Genomic DNA, 23586 nt, shown 5'->3' on the forward strand with positions numbered 1-23586 from the left:
TCTCTGTATTTTCCTACATCTTCTTGTGTATATTGAAGATCATTTCTTAAAAATCTTTGTTCAGTATGTCCACAGTCTGATCTCCTGTGTTACCTTTTCTGGATTTCTGTCCTCTTTCTTTGGATAGAACATCATTTCCCATCTCTTTGCTTGTCTTGTAATTTTTTGTTCCACACCATACATCTTAATATTTCAAAATGTTAATGCTGAGATTTAGTCCTTGAGCTGTCTTTTTCATGAGTTTGTATTCAGCTGGTGATGTGGCAGACATTTTCTTGAGTGCCTGCCAGGGGCTAACAAGACCAGGAAAACCAATGCAAAATCACTGTTAATGGTCTTTGCAAATTGGCTTTGCATTGGCTGGTCCTCTCCTTCAGAGTTTAGCCATCCTATCAAGAAGGCTAACCTAAGGTGTATACAAAGTAGGGTCCTCCCTGTCTTTTCTGAGCCTGTGCCTTGTTCTGGGCTTGTGCTTGCTAGTGGTCTTAGGGGTTCCCTGTTTACAGGAATTTGAATTATCCCTCTCCTCCTCAGGAAACAGACCTTCTCCCTCTCCCAGGTGCTGCACATCAAGATTTAAAGCAGGTAAGCTTTTGCTTCATACTGACCAACTCAATTGTTTCAAGCAGCTTTTGCTGGAGGGCAAATTCTGGGGGCGGGGTAAGCAGAAGTGTTTCCTAGGTCAGTCTTTTCTAGCTTAAAACTAGACCAGAAATCCACAAAGGGAGCTCTGGCTGTCTTCATACTGCTTTGTGGAAAGAATGAGGAAGGTGCCAGCAACGTTGCCAGGAACTTCTCCTATGGCTCTTTGTAGCTGCATTTTTTTTTTTAAGATTTATTTTATTTATTTCTCTCCCGTCCCTCATTCCCCCCATTGTCTGTTCTCTGTGTCCATTTGCTGTGTATTCTTCTGTGTCTGCTTGTATTCTCATTAGGCAGCTTCAGGAACTGATTTTGGGACCTTCCAGGGTGGGAGAGAGGCGATTACTCTCTTGTGCCACCTCAACTCCCTGTTCTGCTATGTCTTCTTATTTTCTCTCCTCTGTGTCTCTTGTTGCTTCATCTTGCTGCACCAGCTGTCCGTATTGGCTGGCAGTCCTGCGCGGGGTGGCATCCCCATGTCAGCTGGCACTCCGTGTGGCCAGCTCACTGCATGGTCAGCTTGTCCTCACCAGGAGGTCCTGGGCATCAAACCCTGGACACGCTATATGGTAGATGACAACCCAACTGGTTGACCCACATCCATTTCCCTGCATTTTCTTAATGCAATATGTGCCCGGTGAGTGCAGCCCTTTAACTGTTTTCTGTAGTTTTGAGAAAGGATACTATATTTAAGTCTTCTCTACTATTTTTGCCCAGAGTGGTTTAGAACAATGGCCACCCTCAGAGTTGGGTCCTCAGTGATCTGATGTAGCTAATCAAAAGTCTGACTGTACACTGGGATCTTGGGGAACTAAGTTTTTATATCCCTCCCTGGCATTAGCAAGCTGCACCAGGAACCAGAGTTGAATACTTCACTACTGCCTGCTGCCAGGCTGGGGGATGACTAATGACAGCCACTGCCCAAAGAGTGCAATTCACGGGTATTTACCATGATTTATCAGCTTTTCCTCCACTGTTCCCTGGATGCTCTATTAGACTCAGAGTTTCAAAATAGCTGATTAAAATGATTCCTGCCTGTTTAATAGTTGTTCTGGTGGAGGGACTGATTCCTGGAGCTTCCTACTCTGCCATCTTTCCACAATCCTTCCCCTCCATTCTGATGCAGTTTGGTGGCTCAGAGATAGTCTGAACCAAGACCTATGACATATTTACTTCCTCTCTAATAAGCTCTATATACTTTTTATGAGATGTTAGCAATCTATAATGATTTTAGCATCTGTAAGGATGACCTTTAAAGAAAGGCATAAAACTTCTGCACTTGAGAAATGCAATCACCTAACAACTAAAAGAATCTAACCCAATACTTTTGGTAATCTATTTATTGATTAAAATATTACAAAGTTCTACTATTAATTTTTTCATATAAAATGCATTCAAATGAAGTGAATGAAATCATTTATTTATAATATGAAAACATATTATTACACATTTGTGGGGTGATGCTGCTCTATAATCATTTCTATAATTTCCACTCCTAAGATACAGGTTTGTATTACAATATTACCACTATTGCCTGTGACTGTCAGAAGGGGTGTCTGGGATGCTTGGGGTGGTGCAGATAAGCAATGGATCCACATTGGAGGGCTTGTCAAATGTTTTATGCTCTAAAAGAAAGGAATGAGGAGGTTTGGGTGGGGGAGCACAAGGAATAGCCAGTTCCCGTAAAACCTGGGAAGCACAGGTTTCTCAAAAGGGGGAACTAATATAATTATTTCGTTATTTTTATGAAAAAATTTAACATAAGTACATTACAAAGCTGCTTAGATAGAGAAAAGCATTTAGTTACCTTTTTAAGCTTAGTTTTTAAAAAGTTATTTTATGAAAGATATTAAACAATGAAAAATTATGGTAAATACATTAGCAGGTAAAAATGAAAGAAATGTTCTTTCAGTGGAGAAGATGGCAGTTATGGCAATTAAACTTTAATATATATTAATTTTAAATAGGCACATATATAAAATACTTTATATGATTGATTTCAGATTGAGATATCTGATATTTCCTTTAAAAATTAGAGGGGTCTGAAATAAATATTTTTATGCAGGATCATTTTTAGTATAAAGAGCCGTGGATCCCCCCTCTCAGCAACAAGGAAGCAAGCAGACTTTTGGTGGGCCATAGTGACCAAATGGGATTATACCCTGGAAGACCCAGCCCTGGAACGCAGTCTGGCTACATAAATGTATCTGGGCATGCTCAGGAAACTGGAGGTGTGGCATCCTTGTCTTTTGTTTCCTTCTGGCGGAGACCTATCATAACATATATTTGAACAAAGAAGCACCTGGAAGAAAATAGGAGCCTTCCAGGAATTCCAATAAAAGCCAGCTGAGATTCCAACTCTTGACATGGCCTTTGCAACTACAGGTGGCCTGTGTTAATTCCTATAAAATTAGAGCGGCAGCCCCACCACCATGAATGAGAGACCATGTCACTGGCAAGAAACACAATGAATATGCCTGCTGGGAGGACTCTGTGTCCTTAAATCACGTTCCAAAGCATTTCCAGTTCCAATTAATAAAGCACACCCCCTCATTTTTTACCTTCATTTAGCTTTTGTGAGAAACATGCATTTACTTCCTTTTTTTCTGCTATAGTCTAGTGAGAAAGCCTAGCTTGAAACTGCTAGGGATCTGGATCATTTCCAGAGCATGTGGAGAGGGGGTAAAAGGAAATGTGACTTGAAAGAGATAGTTGGTATCCAACATCAGCTGTGATGAATCCTCCCGGCTATTTAGGAGAGCCTGAAATTAGAACCAAAGGGAAAATGGATAAGGAAACCAATGCATTCTTCTTTACAGCTAAGTCTGCAAGTCAGGAGTAAGGACCACACTCACAATAACTCTGTCTCCACTGAAAAAACTTTCAAAATCAAGTGAGAGGACATACACCACTTTGTGAACAGCATAGTTCCAAAGCGAAGGAGCTATCCAGCTCTCATGAATACTTACTTGCTCTGCTTCACTTTGAAGCTATTTTCACACAGGATCGATTGATTGTAAATCTGTTTTCCATTCTTACCTATTCTCATGGCATAATTCTAAGCCCAAACATGAGTAGATCTCAAATATTAAATTTTATTGAACTCAGCTCTCTTTCTTAGTTCAGTGGTTCACAAACATTTAGGCCTTAGGACCTTTTATGCTCTTGAAAATACTGAGAATACCAAATAACTTTTGTTTATGTGGGTATAACTATTTGTATTTAGCATAAGAGTAATTAAAACAATATTTTTTAAAATCTATTCATTAATTCATTAAAAATAGCAGTAATAAATCCAATACATATTAATACATGTTTTCATATTTCATATTTGGATTTTCCAAAACAACAACAAAAAGTAGTGAGAAAAGTGGCACTGTTTATATTCTTGTAACTCTCTTTAATGTCAGGCTTAATTTAAGAGAGGTGGAGTCTCAATCTGCTTCTGTATTCAATCTGTGACGTGCTTATTTTTATTGAAGAACAGAAAAAAATATAGCCTCTCACAGGTAGTTATTTGAAAAAAGGAAGACTTTGCAGACCCCCTGAAAGGATCTCAAGGACCCCGAGAGATCACTGAAAGTTATTTTGAGAACTGCTGCCTAGTTCAATGGCAGAGACTTAGGAATTAAAATAAGAAAATGGGCAAACATGTCTTTCTGTTTCCACTCAGCCTCAGCCTACTTTCAGAGGACTTGAAGACCCGAAAGAAAGAAGATATGCTGAAGGATCATAACCTGTGAGCCAAGGTTTTGGTGTGTCCATTCCCTCCCTACCAGGACTAAAATGCATTCTGAAAACCAGGGACTCTCATAAGGACAATTCCTGCTGCCTTTGAGCTGGGTGCTTTTCATTTGCATGTTTTGTAAATGTACTTTAACCCCAGATTCCTATAATGTTAATTAATTATCACTTTCTTATATCATACTTAGGAGTTAAAATTGAAAGACACATCCTTAAGCTCTTACCTGCACTTTGCGAACAAAGGATGGAGTCACTCTTTTCTCAAAGTCATCTATAGGCGTGTATGAGTTAAGGATCTTTATGATCTGCAAACAATAAATTACATGGTGTTAGCCCATGAAAAAGAAAAACTCTGTCCATGAAATAATGATTCCAGTGGTTTGGGAATCATTGGGAACCATTGGGAAGCACAGCTAGTTATTTTATCCTTTAACTTGATTCTAGGGACCAACTGCTATCTATCTAAAAGAAAAGAAAAATCAAGGTGAGGTGAGGAGGATAGAAGGAAGCAAAGACATAATACATAATCAGATCGCAGTAAGAGAATTCATTCTTTCCAATCCTCCCCCATACACACACACTAGTGAGTTTAGGGAGCTTTCCCTAATGTGTCATATACATTTTTGGGTTTTTGAGATCTAGAGTGAGTATTTAATAAATGCTCTTTAGGATAAAAGGCTAAGCTATGGGAAATGAGTATGTTCCCCATAAGAGTCAGGTGCACCCCACAGCTGGCTAAGTCAGGAAAGTCAATGCAAACTACACTGATCTGTGGGGGAAGAGTCAGGGAGACACTAAGCAAGCCTGGTCACCTGCACAGCAGACAGTGAGGTACAGCGTTCGAAGATCTCCTTGGCATCGCTGTCTGTGGTCTTCTTGACCTGAAGCAACCAGGCTGCCTGAGAGAGTGGTTCCAGAGTTTCTTTGGCTAAGCTGTGTTGCAAATTCTTATCTTTAAGCCATTCTTCTAGGTAGCTGATGTTGCACCTATAATGAGAGCCAAAGAAGCAGAGAATAGCAGATCATCCGTTTAGAATACTGCTGAATCACCCAGAGCTCACTGAGAGCCTTAGGACCATAGTTGGGCAGTGCGCCTCAGTTTCCTCATTTGTAACATGAGGACATTGGTCAAGGTGATCAATTCTTGTGTTCTTTGGTTCTAAAGATCATGGTCTAGGGTTAGATTTCTTAACAGATCAAGACTTCGTTGAAAATCTGAGTAAAGAACAGTGATAGCAATAATTTACAAAGTGGAATTTTGAAAAGGCATTTAAAATAAAAGTCGCCATAGTGATATTTGAAAAAAAAGATTTACATAGGTATAAAAAGTTGATTTTTTTCCTGCATTGGCAGAATATTTTCAACTTGTAGATGGTTTTCTTTTAGTAGACTAGGGCTTTTATTCTTGTTTCTGTCACTAATTATCATAGATTTATGTGTTAGGAGGCAAGGATTTTTTTAGTCCCCAAATATCACCAATCCACTGTGTGAATTTGGAAAGTTACTCAACCACTCTGGGCCTTGATTTCTGTGTATAAAATGAGAGTGTTGAGAACCCTCATACTTTCTTAGTAGGACTGTAAAATGGTACACCTGCTTTGGAAAACACTGGTAGTTTCTCAAAATGTTAACCAAAGTTACCATACTAACCCGACAACCCACTCCTAGATGTATACCCAAGAGAAATGAAAACACATGTCTACACCAAAACTTGTATGTTCATAGCAGCACTATTTATAATAACCCCAAAGTGCAAACAACCCAAATTTCCATCAACTGATGAGGGGATAAGTAAATTATAGTATATTCACACAATGGAATAATTATTCGACAATAAAAAGGAATGAGGTACTGTTACATGCTACAACATGGTTCTTTGAAAATATTATGCTAAGTAAAAGGAGCCAATCACAGAAGAAAATATATTTTATGATTCCATTTAAATGAAATATCTAGAATAGGCAAATCCATAGAGAATTAAGCAGATTCGTGGTTGCCTGGGGCTGGGGGGTGGGGAGAGGGGTGTGTGTGGAGGGTGAAGAGTGGACTGCTGACAAGTACAAGGTTTCTTGTTAGAGTAATGAAAATGTTCAAAATTAGTTTATGATGATGGTTATACAACTCTGTGAATATACTAAAAACCACTGAACTGTACACTTTAAATGGGAAAACCTTATGGTATGTGAATTATATATCAATAAGACTGCTTTAAAAATGAGTGTTGAACCAGGTGATCTCTAAGGACAGTTCCGGCTCTGACCTTCCACACTAGCAGTGCCCCACGTGGGTCTTCACTCTGTTGTAACACTGGGGCAGCAGTGCTGAATTAATGTATCCCACAGAGATGTAATGAGTGAGATAGCATCTTGTGCACTGATTCTCCTCCATGCTTTGTATCCTCACTTTTACTCTACTAGTTTATGTTCTTATTAATCTAGTTTTTATTGCACTAGGTTCTTAACAGGCCTCCCATCTCACCCCATATAATGTATCCTATTCTATCCTGCCATGGTCCTTTCTAAATCTGAACAATGAGCGTGTTAATTCTTCCATTCAAAGATCTGTAGAGGAGCTGGACATCCAGTTGAGCAAGATGGTAGCATAAGATGCTCTAGGGTTCCATACTTCCACAGAATCCTTGAATAACTAGCAAAAGCTGGCAAAGCCATCTTCCTCAAAACTCCAGAAAACAATTAAAGGGTGGCAGTAACTGGGAAAGTCCCAAATCAAGAAAATGCAACGTAAAACTGGTAGAAGCTTAGCAACCTTGCCAGTCCCCCTCCACCCCCTCTCCAGGATGGTGTGGTGCCAGCCTGTGTTCTCACTGTGGGTCTCTTCCAGGGGGAGCAGAGTAACCCCTATTTGGATACGGAGTACATGCATGTTGGTTCCAATCTATTGAGTGGTAACTTGAAAGACTGAACAGGACACTCACCTCTGGCTTGCCTGCCAAAACTTGCCCTGCAGGCAGAAACTGCTTGTAGACAACTAAAGCAGTGTAAGAAACAATTATAACACAATGAGCTCCACGGTGGATGATGGACTGTGTTTAACAGCACAAATAGGAGAATGTTCTCTCATCTACTCTAACAACTACACAAAACTAATAGATGAGGTAACATTAGGGTGGTTTATAGGAAAAATACACCAAATGTAATCTATGGACTCTAGTTAGCAATATTTTTTTTCTTTTTGGAGGTACTGGGGATTGAACCCAGGACCTTACACATGTGCTCAACCACTGAACTATACCCGTTCCCTAGCAATAGTATTTTGATGATGTTCTTTCATCATTTGTGACAAATGTTTCACAACAATGGAAGATGTTGGTGGTATTGGCTGTAAAGGAATCCTGTATGTTATGCAGGGTTGTTTTATAAACGCACAATTTCTTTAATTAAAAAAAAAAGAGGAAAATAGGTATAAATAAACCCCCATATGAGCACAAAAAAGAAAAAGAAAAAAAGAAATAGACAAATAAATAAAAATGGCCTGGGGCAAAGGATTATTGGCTCTATTATTTTCTCTTACACAATCTAACACCTGGGGGTGGTGGTGGGGTAAGGGAGGCTTTTTCATAGTAAATAGAAGGGGCATTCAGATTCCTGTAAATGTGGGCATCCTTAAGGCCACAAGTGTAAGCCCAGGATACAGATTCAGAAAAGAGGATGACGCCCTGTACTTTGGCCTTGGGCTGATCTTGATAGGGGGATTAAACTCTGAAGGAGGGCACTGGCAAACAGAGCCAATTAGCAGACAGTAAGGTATTTTTTTGCATTTGCTTGTTTATTAGATTTCCTGGCACTCAAGGAAATCTCTGTCATATCACTATCTGGATACAAACTTAAGGAACAGATAGCTCAGGGACTAAATCCCAGAATAATATATTAAAATATTGAAGTGGTCTCTATACTCTCAGACAGAGTGTGGAAATTCCTCATTTTCTTGTTTCTCTCCCTCTTCTTTCTCTTTCTTTGTCCCTTCCCTCATGCTCTAGCCCTCAAACAATCCTGTGGTGGCAACAGTGGTGATGACCCAGCAGAAGCCTAGGGCTGAAACCTAGCTCAGTGGGCCATAGGGCATCTGCTCACAGATTGTACAATAAATAGAACGCTTCTCTGTTTTCAGTGAAGAGAGAAAGATCTGCAAAGGCTGAATGCCCCTTCTGAAAACCACAACCTGGTGTCATGGGAATCAGCCAGCCTGGTTTGAGGCCATGTCCAACAACTAGTTTTACTAATGCAAAAGAGGTATAATGGTTATCTTACATTTATATCTTGGCATAAGATATTTGTCATTCAGCCCTACATCATCATCATCACCACCATTACCCCAAGTTCTGATAACACATATTGGCATTAAGTGCCTGCGCATATTATAAAAGTCTTAAATATACACTCCCTATTATGAGTGTTAACTCAAATAGCTCAGGGTCAGTGTTGACTTAGTTTAGAGATAAAGAAAGAGAAGTTGACACAACTCAACACTGTGGATTCCATGTCTTCAGGATGAACCCCAAATGCCATTGCCTGGCATTTCAGACCCTCCCAACCTACCTTTCTACATCATGGTCTTGCTACTCCCACAATATACTCCTGCTTAGTCCACATGGCATTATTCACAGTTACCTCAGCAGGCATTCTCTCACTCAGTTTCTTTACTCTGTCTTTACCCATCTCATTTCCCTTACCTGGAATTCTCTTCTCCCTTTTATTACTTAATGCACATCTTTCTGGGTTCCCCAACTTTCCTGTCTACAATAATCTCCCTCCTCTAAAGCATTTCCCACATTATTCTTTTGTGGCCTAATCACAGTTGCCCTGAATTGTTATTTGGCATTTGGAGCTCCTCAATGGCAGGGATCACGCTGTCTTTTCCTTTGTTTCCTTTGTGGTCTACCAGACAGTGCTATTCACACAGAAGGCTGTCCAAAAAATGCCTGAATGTATGATACCCACAGAGGGCCAGAATGTGAAGTGCATATTTATTAGTTCTCAGTTAAAACCAGTAGACAAAGCCTCAAGGATAGCATGGTGTCGAGTGATGGGAGTCGGGGCCGGGCAGCAGATGGCCAATATGCCCGAAGGTTCTAGGAGCCATCCTGCTCAGGACCCGAGCAACAGCACAGCGTGCAGGAGTCTGACACTGCAGGTGGGAAGGGCCAAGAGTGCATGGCCTCAGGCTTTGAGAGCATTCCGTCTGGCCAGTCTCTTACTGCTAAGCAGCTGCTTACAGGCTTTACCTTATCTGCATCCCCTTTCTGCAAGAACACATGTCCTTGCGCAGGAAGAGGCTATTCAGGGTGACTGCCCCGATTAAGAAGAAGAGCTGCTTCACTGCCTGCCGCACTAGTTCGGGGTCCAGGCCGTTCTGGCACATGGTGCTGTAGAAGTAGCTCAGCTGCTGCAGGACGGACGTCATTGTGTAGGCGTCCGTGTCGTCTATGCTGGATGACCGCTTCCGGAAGCCTGTGGGCTTCAGGCCAGAAATGCCCTGCAGACTCTCATACTCCAGCACGCCTGGTACTACAGGAAAAAAGAAAGAAAACTCTTCTTGCACGCACACAGGGACACCCAGAAAACATTTTCTACTGCTCTAAGCTCTAATATGTGCTTCAGAAGATGGGACGTTTTCTGCAACAGTTAGTGGATGTAGTTGTGATAGAGAAAACAAAAGAATCAAGGAGGTGAGCAGCTGTCTATAGCAGGGCAGCGACCCACCTTCCGGGGTTAGGACACTTCTTGCGACTTCATGAGAAGAGGGCAGATTATCATTATAACTCATGGTCTGGAACCATTAAAACGTAAGGTATTTACATTTCAGAGAACTGTGGAAAGTACTAAGAGTTTGAGTGGGACTGTAGGATTTCAAGAATATTTGATTATGCCCCAGGAATAGCCCCATTAGAAGTCACAATTCTCCCAAGTTTTCCTTTCAGAATAAATCACCCTTATAGAAAAAAAACTATCAACAATGTACTATTATTTGTGGAATCATTTTAAGTCATCAAACAATTAAAAGGTAAACAGACATAATTAAATTGTCTTGGTTTTTAAACTGTTATTTGTAATCACACATTTTATACACCAGATTTTTTTTTAATGTCTCAAATGTTACTACAAATATTTTTTGGTCATCAGTTCCTTTCTTACCTATTATTGGTTGAATGTTATTTTCCATTACAATAATGAACTGATGATATATCCGTATGGCCACATCACTAAGAATCTGTCTGTATTCTGAGAGGTCAAAATTGTTCAAGCAATTCTTATTCTGATGTGGACTGTTATGCTTCATGAATTCCTGAAAGTAGTTTGGAGCATACAAATGTTAGCATAATACAGACATGTAGGAAATTGAAATACATTCCATACTAATGACGTCAACTTATATTATAATCCCTGTACCTTAAAAATTTTTTTAAAGAATTATTTCCCACCCCACCTCATTGTTTGTACTTGCTGTCTGCTCGTTGTGTGCTCTCTGTGTCTGCTTGTCTTCTTTTTTTGGAGGCACTGGGAACAAAAGCTGGGACCTGCCACGAGGGAGGCTTGAGCTACCTCTGCTTTCTGCTTATGTCTCACATTATGTTTCCTCATCATCTCATTACGTCATCTCATTGCCTCATCTTGTTGTATCAGCACACCATGCAGGCTCACTGTCTTGCTCATCTTCTTTAGGAGGCACTGGGAACTGAACCCGGGACCTGTGGTAGGTGGGCACCCAACTGCTTGAGCCACATCCACTTCCCATCTCAAAATTTACTAAGTGTCTCATTTGTTTCAAATGGGTTCTTTATGTTTGGGGTAGCATTTATTTTATATAAGAAAAATAGCAGTGATTTTCTATACAAGCTCAGTTTGCCATACTAACCAGTTTTTTGTTTGTTTTAAATCACTGCACTCCACAACCCTACATATAGGTGTCCCTGGGGCCTATAGTCTACACTGGAAAACCACACCCATGGAAGCTCATAGTAAAAAATTGCAAAGCATCCAAGGAAAAAAACTGCTCTAAGAGGTCAATAAATGCAGCAAATGACATTTCACAACTTTAGACTTTCTACAGGGTAAAAACCAATCTGAACAGTTTCAAAATCTATATGCTTAAAATGTTCAAAGAGATAAAAGAAGAAAAAGAAAATTTAAGATTAGGACATTGTGATAAGAGGTAGAGGTAGAAAAGAATCAGAGATATTTTAGAAATAAAAACTATAATAAATGAGAAACATTCAGATAGGGAAATGAATATTCCAGACATGGCTGAAGGGGATAGAAATGGTCCATAAATAAATGGTGTTGAATAATATTCCCTTACATTGATGTCTCACAGATGCCAGTTTGTTTTAAACATACAGGTCTGGCTTTTGTTTGATTGTTAAATTTTCTATTTGGTTTTCCTTTTAGGCAGAGTTTGTTTTTTCTTTACTTATTTCTCCTTTTGTTCTATAGTATGGTTAAGATTACTTTTTTTCAAAAAATAAATTTTATTGATACATACTCATAAAGCATACAATCCATCCAAAGTGTACAATCAGTGGTATTTTGTATAATCAGAGTTGTGCATTCATCATCCAATCAATATTAAAGCATTTTCATTACTCCAATAAAAATAATACACAAAAAAACAAACCAAAAGTGAACCCCTTAATAATCACTTCCCAATCTCTCTATCCTTCCCCAGCCATACCTGGCTGCTGATTTATTTCTGTCTCTCTAATTTATTTTTATCTATTTTTTCTATAAATATGTAGGACCTTTTGTCTAGTTTCTTTCACTTAGTATATTTCCTTTTTTTTTTTTTAACCAAATTGGAAGATTATTAATATATTATCATACACTACTGCCCTTAGTTTGCTTTTGTTATATTTTTGCCTGATATTAACATCTTGTAATATTAACATAAATTTCTTCTGTTTCAATGAAAAACCATTTTATATATTCAATATTACCCACACTTATATTTCACATGACATTTCACAATGCTCTACAGTCCCATGTTACATTTTTGAGTTTTCCTTCTAGTAATATATAGGACTTTAGACTTTCCCTTTCAACAACTATCATACCCATATATTAGAGCACTGGTAGTTAAAACACTATGATGTGGGGAGTGCATAAGGCTCAAGCAGTTGGGGGCCTACCTCTCACATGGAATGCCCTGGGTTCGGTTTCCATTGCCTCCTAAAGAAGACAAGCAGACATCAAGCAGAAACAACAAGCAGACAATGAGCAAAAACAACGAGCAGACAACAAGGAAAAAAAAACCACATAAGCAGACAACAAAAAAAACAACGAGCAAGACAACAACGAGCAAACAAGAAGCAAAAAAAAAATGAGCAAGGACCAGATGTGGCTCAAGCAGTTGAACACTTGCCTCCCACACGGGAGGTCCCAGGTTTGGTTTCTGGTGCCTCCTAAAGAAAAAACAGACAATGAGAGAAAAAAAAAAAAAAAACACCAAAAAACAAAAACCAACGAACAGACAATAAACACAAACAACAAGCAAAAAAAAAAAACCAACGAGCAAAAACAGTGAGCAAACAGATGAGGGAGCCATCTTGGGGGTGGAGAACCCTGCTATAATGTGCTTTCACCATTTCTATTCATTTCCAAAGATAAACGAACAACATTTGTACCAATTTTGCACAGATTAAACCTCAGCTTTCCATTCTCTATCTTCATTTGAATTTTCTGATAACCTATATTCTGGTAACCTAAATTCATTTGAATTTTCTGGTAACCTCATAAGTTTACACAATATAATTAGTTCATAATAGTGCAATCATACAATATTTGTGCTTTTGTGTATGGCTTGCTTCACTCAACATAATGTCCTACAGGTTCATCCATAGCATATGCTTCAAAAATTCATTTCCTCTTATAGGGGCATAATATTCCATCGTATATATACACCACATTTATTTATCCATTCATCAATTGATGAATACCTGGGTTGTTTCCATCTTTTGGCAATTATGAATAACGCTGCTATGAATATTGATAAACAGATGTTTGGTCATGTCACAGCTCTCAGTTCTTCTGGGTAGATACCTTGTAGTGGTATTACAGGTCACATGGCAAATCTATATTCAACTTCCTTAGGAACTGCTAAACAGATTCCACGGTGGCTGAATTACTCTATATTCCCACCAACAGTGAATAAGAGTTCCTATCTCTCCACATCCCCTCCAATACTTGCAGTGTTCTGTCTTTAATAGTGGTCATTGTAATAGGTGTGAAATGGTATCACACTGTAGTTTTGATTTGCATTTCCCTAATCACTAGTGTTGTTAAACATTTTTTCACAGTGGTATTTTTTTGCCACTGTATTTCTTCTTTAGACAAATGTCTATTCAAATCTTCTGTTCACTTTTTAATCGGGTCATTTGGTCTTTTTATTGTTGAGTTGTAGCATCTCTTTATATATCAGGGATATTAAACCCTTACCAGATATGTGATTACCAAGTATTTTCTCCCATTGAGTTGGCTGCCTTTTTACCCTTTTAAAAAAGTCCTTTGAGATGCAAAAGTGTTTAATTTTGAGAAGGTTCCCTTTATCTATTCTTATTTCATTGCTTGAGCATTGGGTGTAAGGTTTAAGAGACCCCATGTGCCTGCCACAAGATCTTTAGGATGTTTCCCCACATTATCTTCTAGTAGTTTTATGGAACTGGCTTTTATATTTAGACCTTTTATCCATTTTGAGTTGATTCTTGTATAGGGAGTGAGATGGGGATCCTCTTTCATTGTTTTGGTATAGATATCCAGTTATCCCAGCACCATTTGTTGAAGAGACTGTTTTGTCCCAGTAAAGTAGCCTAAGTAAGCTTGTCAAAAACCAGTTGGCCATAGAGGGGAAAGTCTATTTCTGAACTCAATTCTATTCCATTGATCAATGTGTCTTTCTGCCAATATCATGCTGTTTTTAGCACTGTAGCTTTGTAATTACAAAATCAGGCAGTGAGAGTTGTCCTACTTCACTCTTCCTTTTCAGCATGTTTTTGGCTATTCAGGTCCCCTTTCCCTTCCAAATAAACTTGGTAATTACATTTTCTATTTCTGTAATGGAGACTGTTGGAATTTTTATTGGTATTGCATTGAATCTATAAATCAGTTTGGGTGGGCTTGACATCTTCATGATATTTAGTCTTCTAATACATGAACACAGAATGTCTTTCCATTTGTTTAGGTTTTCTTTGATTTCTTTTAGCAATGTTTTGTAGCTTTCTGAATACAAACTGTAGCAGTTTGATATTATTTATGAATTCCAAAAAGAAAAACTGATTGTGTTTGTAAACTGCTCTGTTCCTCTGGGTGTATTAGATTGTAATAGACTCAGAGGTTTCACTTTTATGTTATCAAATCAAGATTAGGGCTTTTATTTGACTACATTGTTAGGGCAAGTTGGTTTGAACCCCTGCCTACAGCTAGCCTACAGCTGAGGGCTATAGGCTAATGGATGCTCAAAGACAGGAGAGCAAATACACGGAGAAGGAGAACATAGAAGCAGATACGGAGGGAAGAGAGAGTGCTCCATAGACATGGCCCTGGGAAGAGAGATGAGCCTTATACTCTTCAGCTGATCTGTTAGAAAGAACAGCTGAAGACTAGAAAGAAACGAGCCCTGAGGAGAGTGACAAGCCTTATACCAGCCAACAGCTGAGATCAGAAGAAGCTGGGACCACAGAGCCTTAAAGGGAAGGAAAAAGGCTGAACCCTCGCAGACATCACCTACTGTTTTGCGTGAATACATGGCAACAGACTTTAGTGAGAAAATACTCCTTATGGTACCTTGAGCTGGACTCTTTAGGGGCTGGTGACTGTAAGCTTCTGCCCCAAACAAATACCCTTATAAAAGCCAACAGATTTCTGGTACTTTGCATCAGCACCCCTTTTGCTGACTAATACAAAGTTCTTTACAGCTTTGGTTAAATTTATTCCTAGGTATTAAGAGTCTTTTTTTTTTGCTATTGTAAAGGGAATTTTGCCACTGATTTCCTCCTCAGATTGTTCAATACTAGTTTATAGAAACATCACTGATTTTTGTGTGTTGATCTAGTATCCTGCCACTTAGCTGAAATTATTAGCTTTTGTAGATATTTCAGGATTTTCTAGAGGATCATGTCATCTGCAAATAGTAAGAATTTTACTTCCTCTTTTCCTATTTGGATGCCCTTTATTTATTTATTTATTGTTTAATTGCTGTAGCTAGAACTTGTAGTACAATGTTGAATAACAGTGATGACTGTGGGCATCTCTGTCTTATGTTTGATCTTAGTGGGAAAGCTTTCAACCCTTCCCCAATAAGTGTGATTCTGGCTGTTCATTTTTCATACATGCCCTTTATCATATTGAGGAATTTCCCTTCAATTCCTATCTTTCAAAGTGTTTTTGTCAGAAAGGAAGCTGGGTTTTGTCAAATGTCTTTTCTGTATCAATTGAGATGATGGTGGATTTTTTCCCTTCAATTTGTTAGTGTGGTGTATGAGGTTAATTGACTTTCTTGTGTTGAAACAGCCTTGCATACCAGGAATAAAGTCCATTTGATTGTGTTGTATGAATTTTAATATGCTGTTAGATTATATTTGCAAGTATTTTTGTTAAGAATTTTTTCACCTATATTCATTTGAGAGGTTGGTCTGTAATTTTCTTTTCTTGTAGTATCTTTATCTGGCTTTGGTATTAGGGTGATGTTGGCTTCAAAAAAATATGTTGGGTAATTTTCCCTCCTCTTCAATTTTTTGGAAGAGTTTAAACAGGATTGGTGTTAATTCTTCTCAAAATGCTTGGTAGAATTCACCTGTGAAGCCATCTGGTCCTGGACTTTTCTTTCTTGGGAGATTTTTGATGACGGATTCAATCTCTTTAAATGTGATGGTTTGTTGAGTTCCTGTATTTTTTGTTAAGAGTCAATGCAGGTTGTTTGTGTGTTTCTAGGAATTTGTCCATTTCCTCTAGTTTGTCTAGTTTTTTGGCATAAAGTTTCTCATAATATCTTCTTATGATTCTTTTTATTTCTGTGGGGTCAGTCATAACCTCCCCCTTTCATTTCTGGTTTTATTTATTTGTATCTTCTCTCTTTTTTTCTTTGTTAGTCTAGCTAAGGGTTTGTCAATTTTATCGATCTTCTTAGAGAAAAAGCTGTTGGTTTTGTTGATTTTCTCTATTTTTTTCCTCAACTTCATTTATTTCTACTCTGATCTTTATTATTTCTTTCTTTCTGCTTGCTTTGGGAATGGTTTGCTGCATTTGCTGTTGAATGCTATAGTTCCTCCAGGTGTTCAGTTATATTTTGATTTTAGCACTTTCTTTTCTTTTAATATGGGCCTTTGGGCTATAAATTTCCCTCAGCACTGCCTTTGCTATATCCTATAAGTTTTGATATATATAAGTTGTGTTCTCATTTTCATTTGTCTTGAGATATTTCTAATTTATCTTACAATTTCTTCTTTAATCCACTGATTGTTTAGGAGGGTGTTGCTTACCTTTCATACTGTATTAGTCAGCCAAAAGGGTACTGATGCATAATACCAGAAATCTGTTGAGTTTTATAAAAGGTATTTAATTTTTGGTAATAATTTTTGGTAATAGCTTACAGTTAACAGGCCATAAAGCATAAGTTACTTCCCTCACCAAAGTCTGTTGCCACATGTAGGAGCAAGATGGCTGCTGACGTCTGCAGCGGGGTTCAGGCTTCTTCCTCCTCCTCCCAAGGCTCCATGATCCCAGCTTCTTCCAATCTTAGCCACAGGCAGGGACAAGTCTTGTCTCTCTCCCAGGGCTCATTTCTCTCCCGGCTCAGCTGCTCTGCTCTCTGTGTGTTTACTTCCCAGGGCTCCAAAAGGAAAACTCCAAACTCTGTTCTCTGCCATGTCTTTTCTCTGTGAGTCCCTGCCCACCAAGGGGACTACTGATGTGACCTAATCAAAGTCTTAATCATTATTTAATCAAGTTAAAGTGAAACCTCTGAATCCAATATAATCTAATATGCCCAGAAGAACAAATCAGTTTACAAATATAATCCAAAATCTATTTTTGGAATTCATAAATAATGCCAAACTGTGACACATACATTAGCGAATTTCCCCCTTTTCCACCTATTATTGATTTCCAGCTTCATTCCATTATGATCAGAGAAGGTATTCTGTATAACTTCAATCTTTTTTTTCTTTTTTAAGGAGGTTCTGGGAATTAAACCTGGGACCTTGTAGAGATGAAGCATGCACTCAAGCACTGAGTACACCCACTCCACTAATTTCAATCTCTTTATATTTACTGAGACCTGCTTTGTTAACCAACATGTGGTCTATCCTGGAGAAAGATCCATGAGCACTTAAGAAGAAGTATAACCCACTGATTTAGTATACAATGTTCCGTATGTGTCTGTTAAGTATGGCTCATTCACCATATTGTTCAAGTTCTCTGTTTCCATGTTGATCTTCTGTCTCATTGTTCTATGTATTGATGTGAGTAGTGTGTTAAAGTCTCCAAATATTATTGTACAGATATATTTCTCTCTTCAGTTTTGTCAGAGTTTACCTCATGTATTTTGGGGCACCTAGTTAAGTGTGTAGATATTTATGATTGCTACTCCTTTCTGGTGGATTGTCCCTTTTGTTAATATATAATAGCCTTCTGTGTTTCTTACAACTTTTTTGCATTTAAAGTCTGTTTTGTGTGATCAGTATTGTTACTCCTGCTCTTTTTTGGTTACTGTTTGCATGGGTTATCTTTTTACAGCCTTTCACTTTCAGTCCATTTGTATCTCTGGGTCTAAGATGAGTCTCTTATAGACAGCATATGGATGGCTCATGTTTTTTAATCCATTCTGTCAGTCTATATCTTTTGATTGGTGACTTTAATCCATTCATAAACAATATTTCTGTAAATGCATTAATTATTTCAACCATTTTATTCTTTGGCTTTCTTATGTCATATCATATTTTCATCAGTCATTTTAACCCTTCTGATTATTCTTCGTGGTAGTCTTCACTTCTGCACTCTCCTCCAAGCCTCTCTCTCTTTCTTTTTCTTTCGCGCTGTAGGGCTCTCTTTATGTTTCCTGCAGAGCTAGATCCTTTTTTATGGACTTTTAAAGTTTCTGTTTGTTTGTGAATATTTTAAACTCACCTTCATATATGAAAGATAATTTTGCTGGATACAGAATTCTTGGCTGGTAACTTTTCTCTTTCAGTTTCCTAATTATATCATACCATGGTGTTTTTGCCTCAATGGTTTGTGAGGAAAATCTGCACTGTCTTACTGAGCATCCTTCAAATGTGATGGTTTACTACTCCCTTGCTGCTCTCAGAATGTTATCTTTATCTTTGTCATTTGACATTCTGAATAGTATGTGTCTGGGAGTAGGTCTATTTGGATTTATTATGAATTGGAGTAGTCTTCATTTTTTGGACATGTAAGTTCATTTCTTTCATGAGAATTGGGAAATTTTCAGCCATTTTTTCCTTAAATACTCTTTCTGTCCCTTTTCCTTGGTTTCTTCATCTGGAATTCCCATGACACACATGTTGTTGTGCTTCATGTTATAATTCAACTCATTAAGCCCCTGCTCAATTTTTTCCATACTTTTCTCTCTGTTCTTCTCTCTTCAATTTTAGCTATTCTCTCTTCTACAACATTTATTCTTTCTTCTATGATTTTCAGTCTGTTGTTCTATGCTTCTAATGTGTTTTAATCTCATTTCCATGGGTTCTATTATTTTTCTCTTCTGGTTTTCAAATTCTTCTTTGTGCTCGCTCAGTGTTTCCTTGATGTCCTTTACCTCTTTAGCCATATTGTCTTTCTACTCATTTATTTGATTTAGGAGATTAATGCCTCTAATCCTGTGTCTCACCTGGGGCTCTGATATGTTCCTCTGCTTGGGCCTTATCTTCCTTTTTCTTAATATGGCTTGTAACTTTTTGTTGATGACTCGGCATCTGATTATGATGGTGGGTTTACTCTGATGCTCAGTTTCTCTCTCTTGCACAGGGATTTAGTAGAAGGAGGCTGTGTATTACACTATTCTTAGTTCAACCTCTTCTACCCCTTTAGGACTGCCCTGTTTAGTTGCTCAGATTCAGGCCATGGGCCCAGTAAAATGTTGCAGATCATTTCCAAGGGATTTGGAGAGGGAGGTTGTAAAGGCTCGAAAAAGCCTTTTCTTTATTTATTTACTTTTATTTTCCTTGCATGCATTTTCTTGGTCTTCTAGCAAAATGCAATCTTCAGCAGACCTCTCAGTTCAAACCTTGGTCAGAATGAGTTCACAGTAACCCTGAATGGAACAATGTGATAGAGGATCCTGCCTTAGGGCTATTCAGAGCCTCACAAATCAAACTTTCTCTCCCTTTGCTGGAAGACCCCTCCCTTTTCCCAGGTAGGAAATACTTCTACTCCCCTCTGTGTACTCAAGAACCAGTCCTGGTCTTTAGGGAGGGTGTTTGAGAAGGTTGGATCTCTTTAGTTCCCTGTTGGCTCTCTGGGCAAACAATGGCAGACCCCCACCTGGCCTGGAAGGGCTTGTGGGACACTGTAGACCAAATTTGTTGGCAAGAAGCTGTATCAGCCATAAGCTACACCTGCCTCTCTCCCCTTTCCTGGGAAAGTGAACCCCTGTGGCCCCTCTGTCCATAGTCACCAGCTAGGGGCCAGAGGACTCAATGCTGTCTGCTCTGAGGGTGGGGGGATGGGCCCTGGCAGCTGCAGCTTTTACTCACAGATTCTTTTTCTTTATTCAAGCCTCTTTTTCTTTATCCCTCTTTCTCCTGAGTGGTGCCCAGCTTCCTCTTCTTTTTCTTTACCTCTCTCTATTTTGGGTGGTGTCTAGTCTTCCCTGGATATCTTAAGCACTAAAACATTTTTCCAGGCAGTTTCTGCCTATCATCTAGCTATTTTTCTGGGAGAGAAGAAAGTCCTGTGTCTCTCTGATCCTCCATCTTCAGGATTACTTTGGTATTTTATCTTACCTCCTCTCCACAGGAACAACAGGCTATCCATGTGGAAAAAGATATAAGATCATTACCTCCCTTATAAATTCGGGATAAATAATTACACCATTTTGGATAAAATAAAAGCATAATTGTGAACTCTGGAAGTTTAGAAGAAAGTAAGATAATATCTTCATGATCTCTGGGTAGGGAACAATTTCTTCAACAAGACACAAGAACACAAATCATAAAAGAACAGATTCATACATTTAAGTTTATCAAAAGTAAAAAATAGTATATGAGAAAGGACTCTATAAATAAAATTAGAAGGCAAGCCACAAACCTAAATAACCAATAAGCATAGGAAATGATGTTTGACCTCACTAATGATTAAGTACATATAATTTATGTCAACAAGGTATCATTTTATACCACAGGATTGGTAAATATTAAAATATCTGTCAATACAAAGTGTTGGTAAATGTATGAGACACTGGAAACTTCATACACTGCTGGTAGGACTATAAAATGGTACAACCATTTTGGAGAACAGTGAAAACCCTAAAAGCTATTTTGTTATTTTAGTTCATTAAACGTTTGCTCTGTGAGTACTAGAAGGTAGAGAACTCCTTTATGATGAGACCCCTTTGGAATGCCAAAGGTATTGACATATCATGGAAGGACAATCAGAATTTTGTAGAGCATCTCTGAAGAAACAGACATGCTGAACTAAAGGCTATATTTTAGAGTTATACTTAAAAACTCAGAATTTCACAGCAGAAGGAACCTTAAAACTCATCTAATCTACTCCACTGATTTAAAAATCAATGCAACAGAGATCTAGTGACATGCTCAAGATCTGAGCCTTGCTCTAGAAGCCTCCTGCCTGTGATTAATACATAGGAGTCCAACAGATGAGGTGAAATTGGCCTCCTGGGTGAGGGGGAAGCCAGAAAGCCAGCTGGAGCAGAGGCTGTCCCTATGGTGAGCTCTGGATCATGAAGAGGATATAGACTGGTATCCAGCACAGAAGACAAAAGGCAAGCATCCTTACCTCTTCCCCGCTGTATTGTTTCAAACAATTGAGGAAATGACAAGTGTTGGAAAGCCAAAAGGACAGCATCTCAAAATCTTCTAAATGTTCCTTTAAAAAAGAAGACAAACACATTTGAACTTGGTGATTGCCAGTGCTTTTAAACCCTAGAACAGACATATTTTACTTATTTGGTTAGCTGATAGTTTTTGATCAAATTTAATTTTCTTTTATACATAAAAGCCTTTATTAAATTTGAACAATAATGATAAGAGCTTATATTTATATTGTAGATTACAGTTTGCAAAGTATTTCTGTACAAATTATGAAGCTTGAAGCAGGTATTGTGAGAGTGCACGAGAAATGAAAGTCTTAGTCCTTGCCCTCCAAAGTTTAAATTATGGTTGCTTGGATCGTCTTAACAGATAGAGAACACAGTTAAATTGACTGGTGTAGACTGTGTTACAAAAGGTCAGAGGATGGAGATATGATGGGGAATTAGGACAGCTGGGAAAACCTTCCGAAAGAGATGGGAGGACCTACTTCTTGAAAGAAGAGGGTAAATAGACAAGAGCTCAGAATCAAAGACTCTATTGGGGAGAACACCCCCACTTATGGGGAAGGAAGAAAAAGAACAAAGAAGGCAGAGGTACAGTAAACAGAGCAGTAAAAAAGAGGAAAAGTGGGAAAATCCCAGGATTTGAAACACAAGGTAAGAGAGTTTTAAAAAGATGGTACTGCATGCATCATCCATGTGGAATCTAAGCCCCCTCTTAATATAGAGGTAGAGTGGATATAATAATTCCAGGGTCCACAGGATGGAGGAATAGAGTATGGATTAAAGTGGACTTACTGATATTCTACTATGTAATGATTGTGATTAGTAATGGAAGAAATTGTAACATTGATGTGGGGAAAGTAGCCATGGCAGCTGCTGAGGGCAGGGAGAGGGAAGAAGAGATACGATGTGGGAGCATTTTCAGGACTTGGAGTTGTCCTGATGGCACTGCAGGGACAGATGCTGTATGTCCTGCCATGGCCCACTGGGTGGACTAGGGGAGAGTGTAAACTACAATGTAAACCATTATCCAGGTGGTGCAGCAGTACTCCAAAATGTATTCACCAAATGCAATGAAGGTCCCATGATGATGAAAGAGGCTGTTGATGTGGGAGGAGTGGGGTGAGGGGGGTGGGGGATACCTGGGAACCTTATAGTTTTTGAATGTAACATTTAAAAAAAAAAAAGAGAAAAAACCCACAAAGAGATGGTGCTAATGCTTCAGTCAACTGAAGGGGAATAAAAACTAAAGAAATACCATTGGTTTTAGGAAGAGGAAATTACTGGTGATCCTTCGGTAGAGTGGTAGGGATAGAAGCCAGATTGCAAGGAATGAAAAAGAGAATTGGTGGAGACCACTAGTTTAAGCACTTTGGCAGTCATGGGGAGTTGGGATTGGAACAGTGGCTCAAGAGGGCATGTGGGCCAAGTGAGGGTGGTTCTGATATTGCAGGGGGGAGCAGGCAGCCCCTAGGCACATAAAAGACAGAGGGGAGAGAGTCATTGAAGAGGTTGAGACTGACGATGCTGGTGAGAGTATTTATTTATACCTCTCATGCCATGCATCTTGTTTATAAATACAAAACATTCCAGAAGAGGAAACGAGGCAAATATTGTGTTTCTAGGACTTGAAACACAATGCAAGTTTGTCCTGTCTTAAGAAAGCTCAATTTTTGAAAATATGGACTGGGGAAATGCAATTTAGGGGAGCCCCTTCTAAGAACCCTATGACAGCCTCCATGAAGACAGTGACTAAAAAGGATCCAGCACCAAACAAATGCTAATTACATGCCTAACTCCTGAAAAATAGTGAACTCTTGGTACAAATTTTAATTTTTGTTGGAGACCAGAATTCATGATACTCTGACCTCTCATGCATTCACTATTTTTATTTCTCTCTTCCTTAGAGTATTTAGAATAGGATTTAAATACTCATGACTCTTTTAGAACATTTATTTTAGTACAAGTGAGGCAGCTCCTCTACAACAAAAATTCAAATATACCCCAACATCAAACATTGTTTCTCTTTTGGAGGGAGAATGAGAAATAGTGCATCTATATTTTACTGCTCCCTTTCCATGTGTACCAGTAAGTTAGACACAAAGTAATTTGGCTCAGCTTTGTGTTCAATCAACTACTTTCTCCACACTCTGGTGTCTGGTTATTCCAGGATTACAG

General features: G+C 38.7%; 1 protein-coding gene across 2 annotated transcripts in view; it reads right to left on the bottom strand.

Moving 5' to 3' along the window:
• Positions 1-2041: 2041 nt before the first annotated feature.
• MYO5C (myosin VC) overlaps positions 2042-23586 on the bottom strand; it is a 99245-nt gene continuing 77700 nt past the window's right edge. For both annotated transcript variants that reach the window (XM_004483495.5, XM_012521600.3), the window contains 6 exons: positions 21372-21461; positions 10539-10689; positions 9629-9911; positions 5199-5373; positions 4611-4691; positions 2042-3404 (listed from right to left, as the gene is read on the bottom strand). In XM_004483495.5, the coding sequence (XP_004483552.2) occupies positions 3252-3404; positions 4611-4691; positions 5199-5373; positions 9629-9911; positions 10539-10689; positions 21372-21461 (933 nt within the window). In that variant the 3' untranslated portion in view covers positions 2042-3251. The remainder of the gene's footprint in view (positions 3405-4610; positions 4692-5198; positions 5374-9628; positions 9912-10538; positions 10690-21371; positions 21462-23586) is intronic.

The sequence above is a fragment of the Dasypus novemcinctus genome, chromosome 3 (assembly GCF_030445035.2).
Source record: "Dasypus novemcinctus isolate mDasNov1 chromosome 3, mDasNov1.1.hap2, whole genome shotgun sequence".
NCBI classification, from domain to species: Eukaryota; Metazoa; Chordata; class Mammalia; order Cingulata; family Dasypodidae; genus Dasypus; species Dasypus novemcinctus.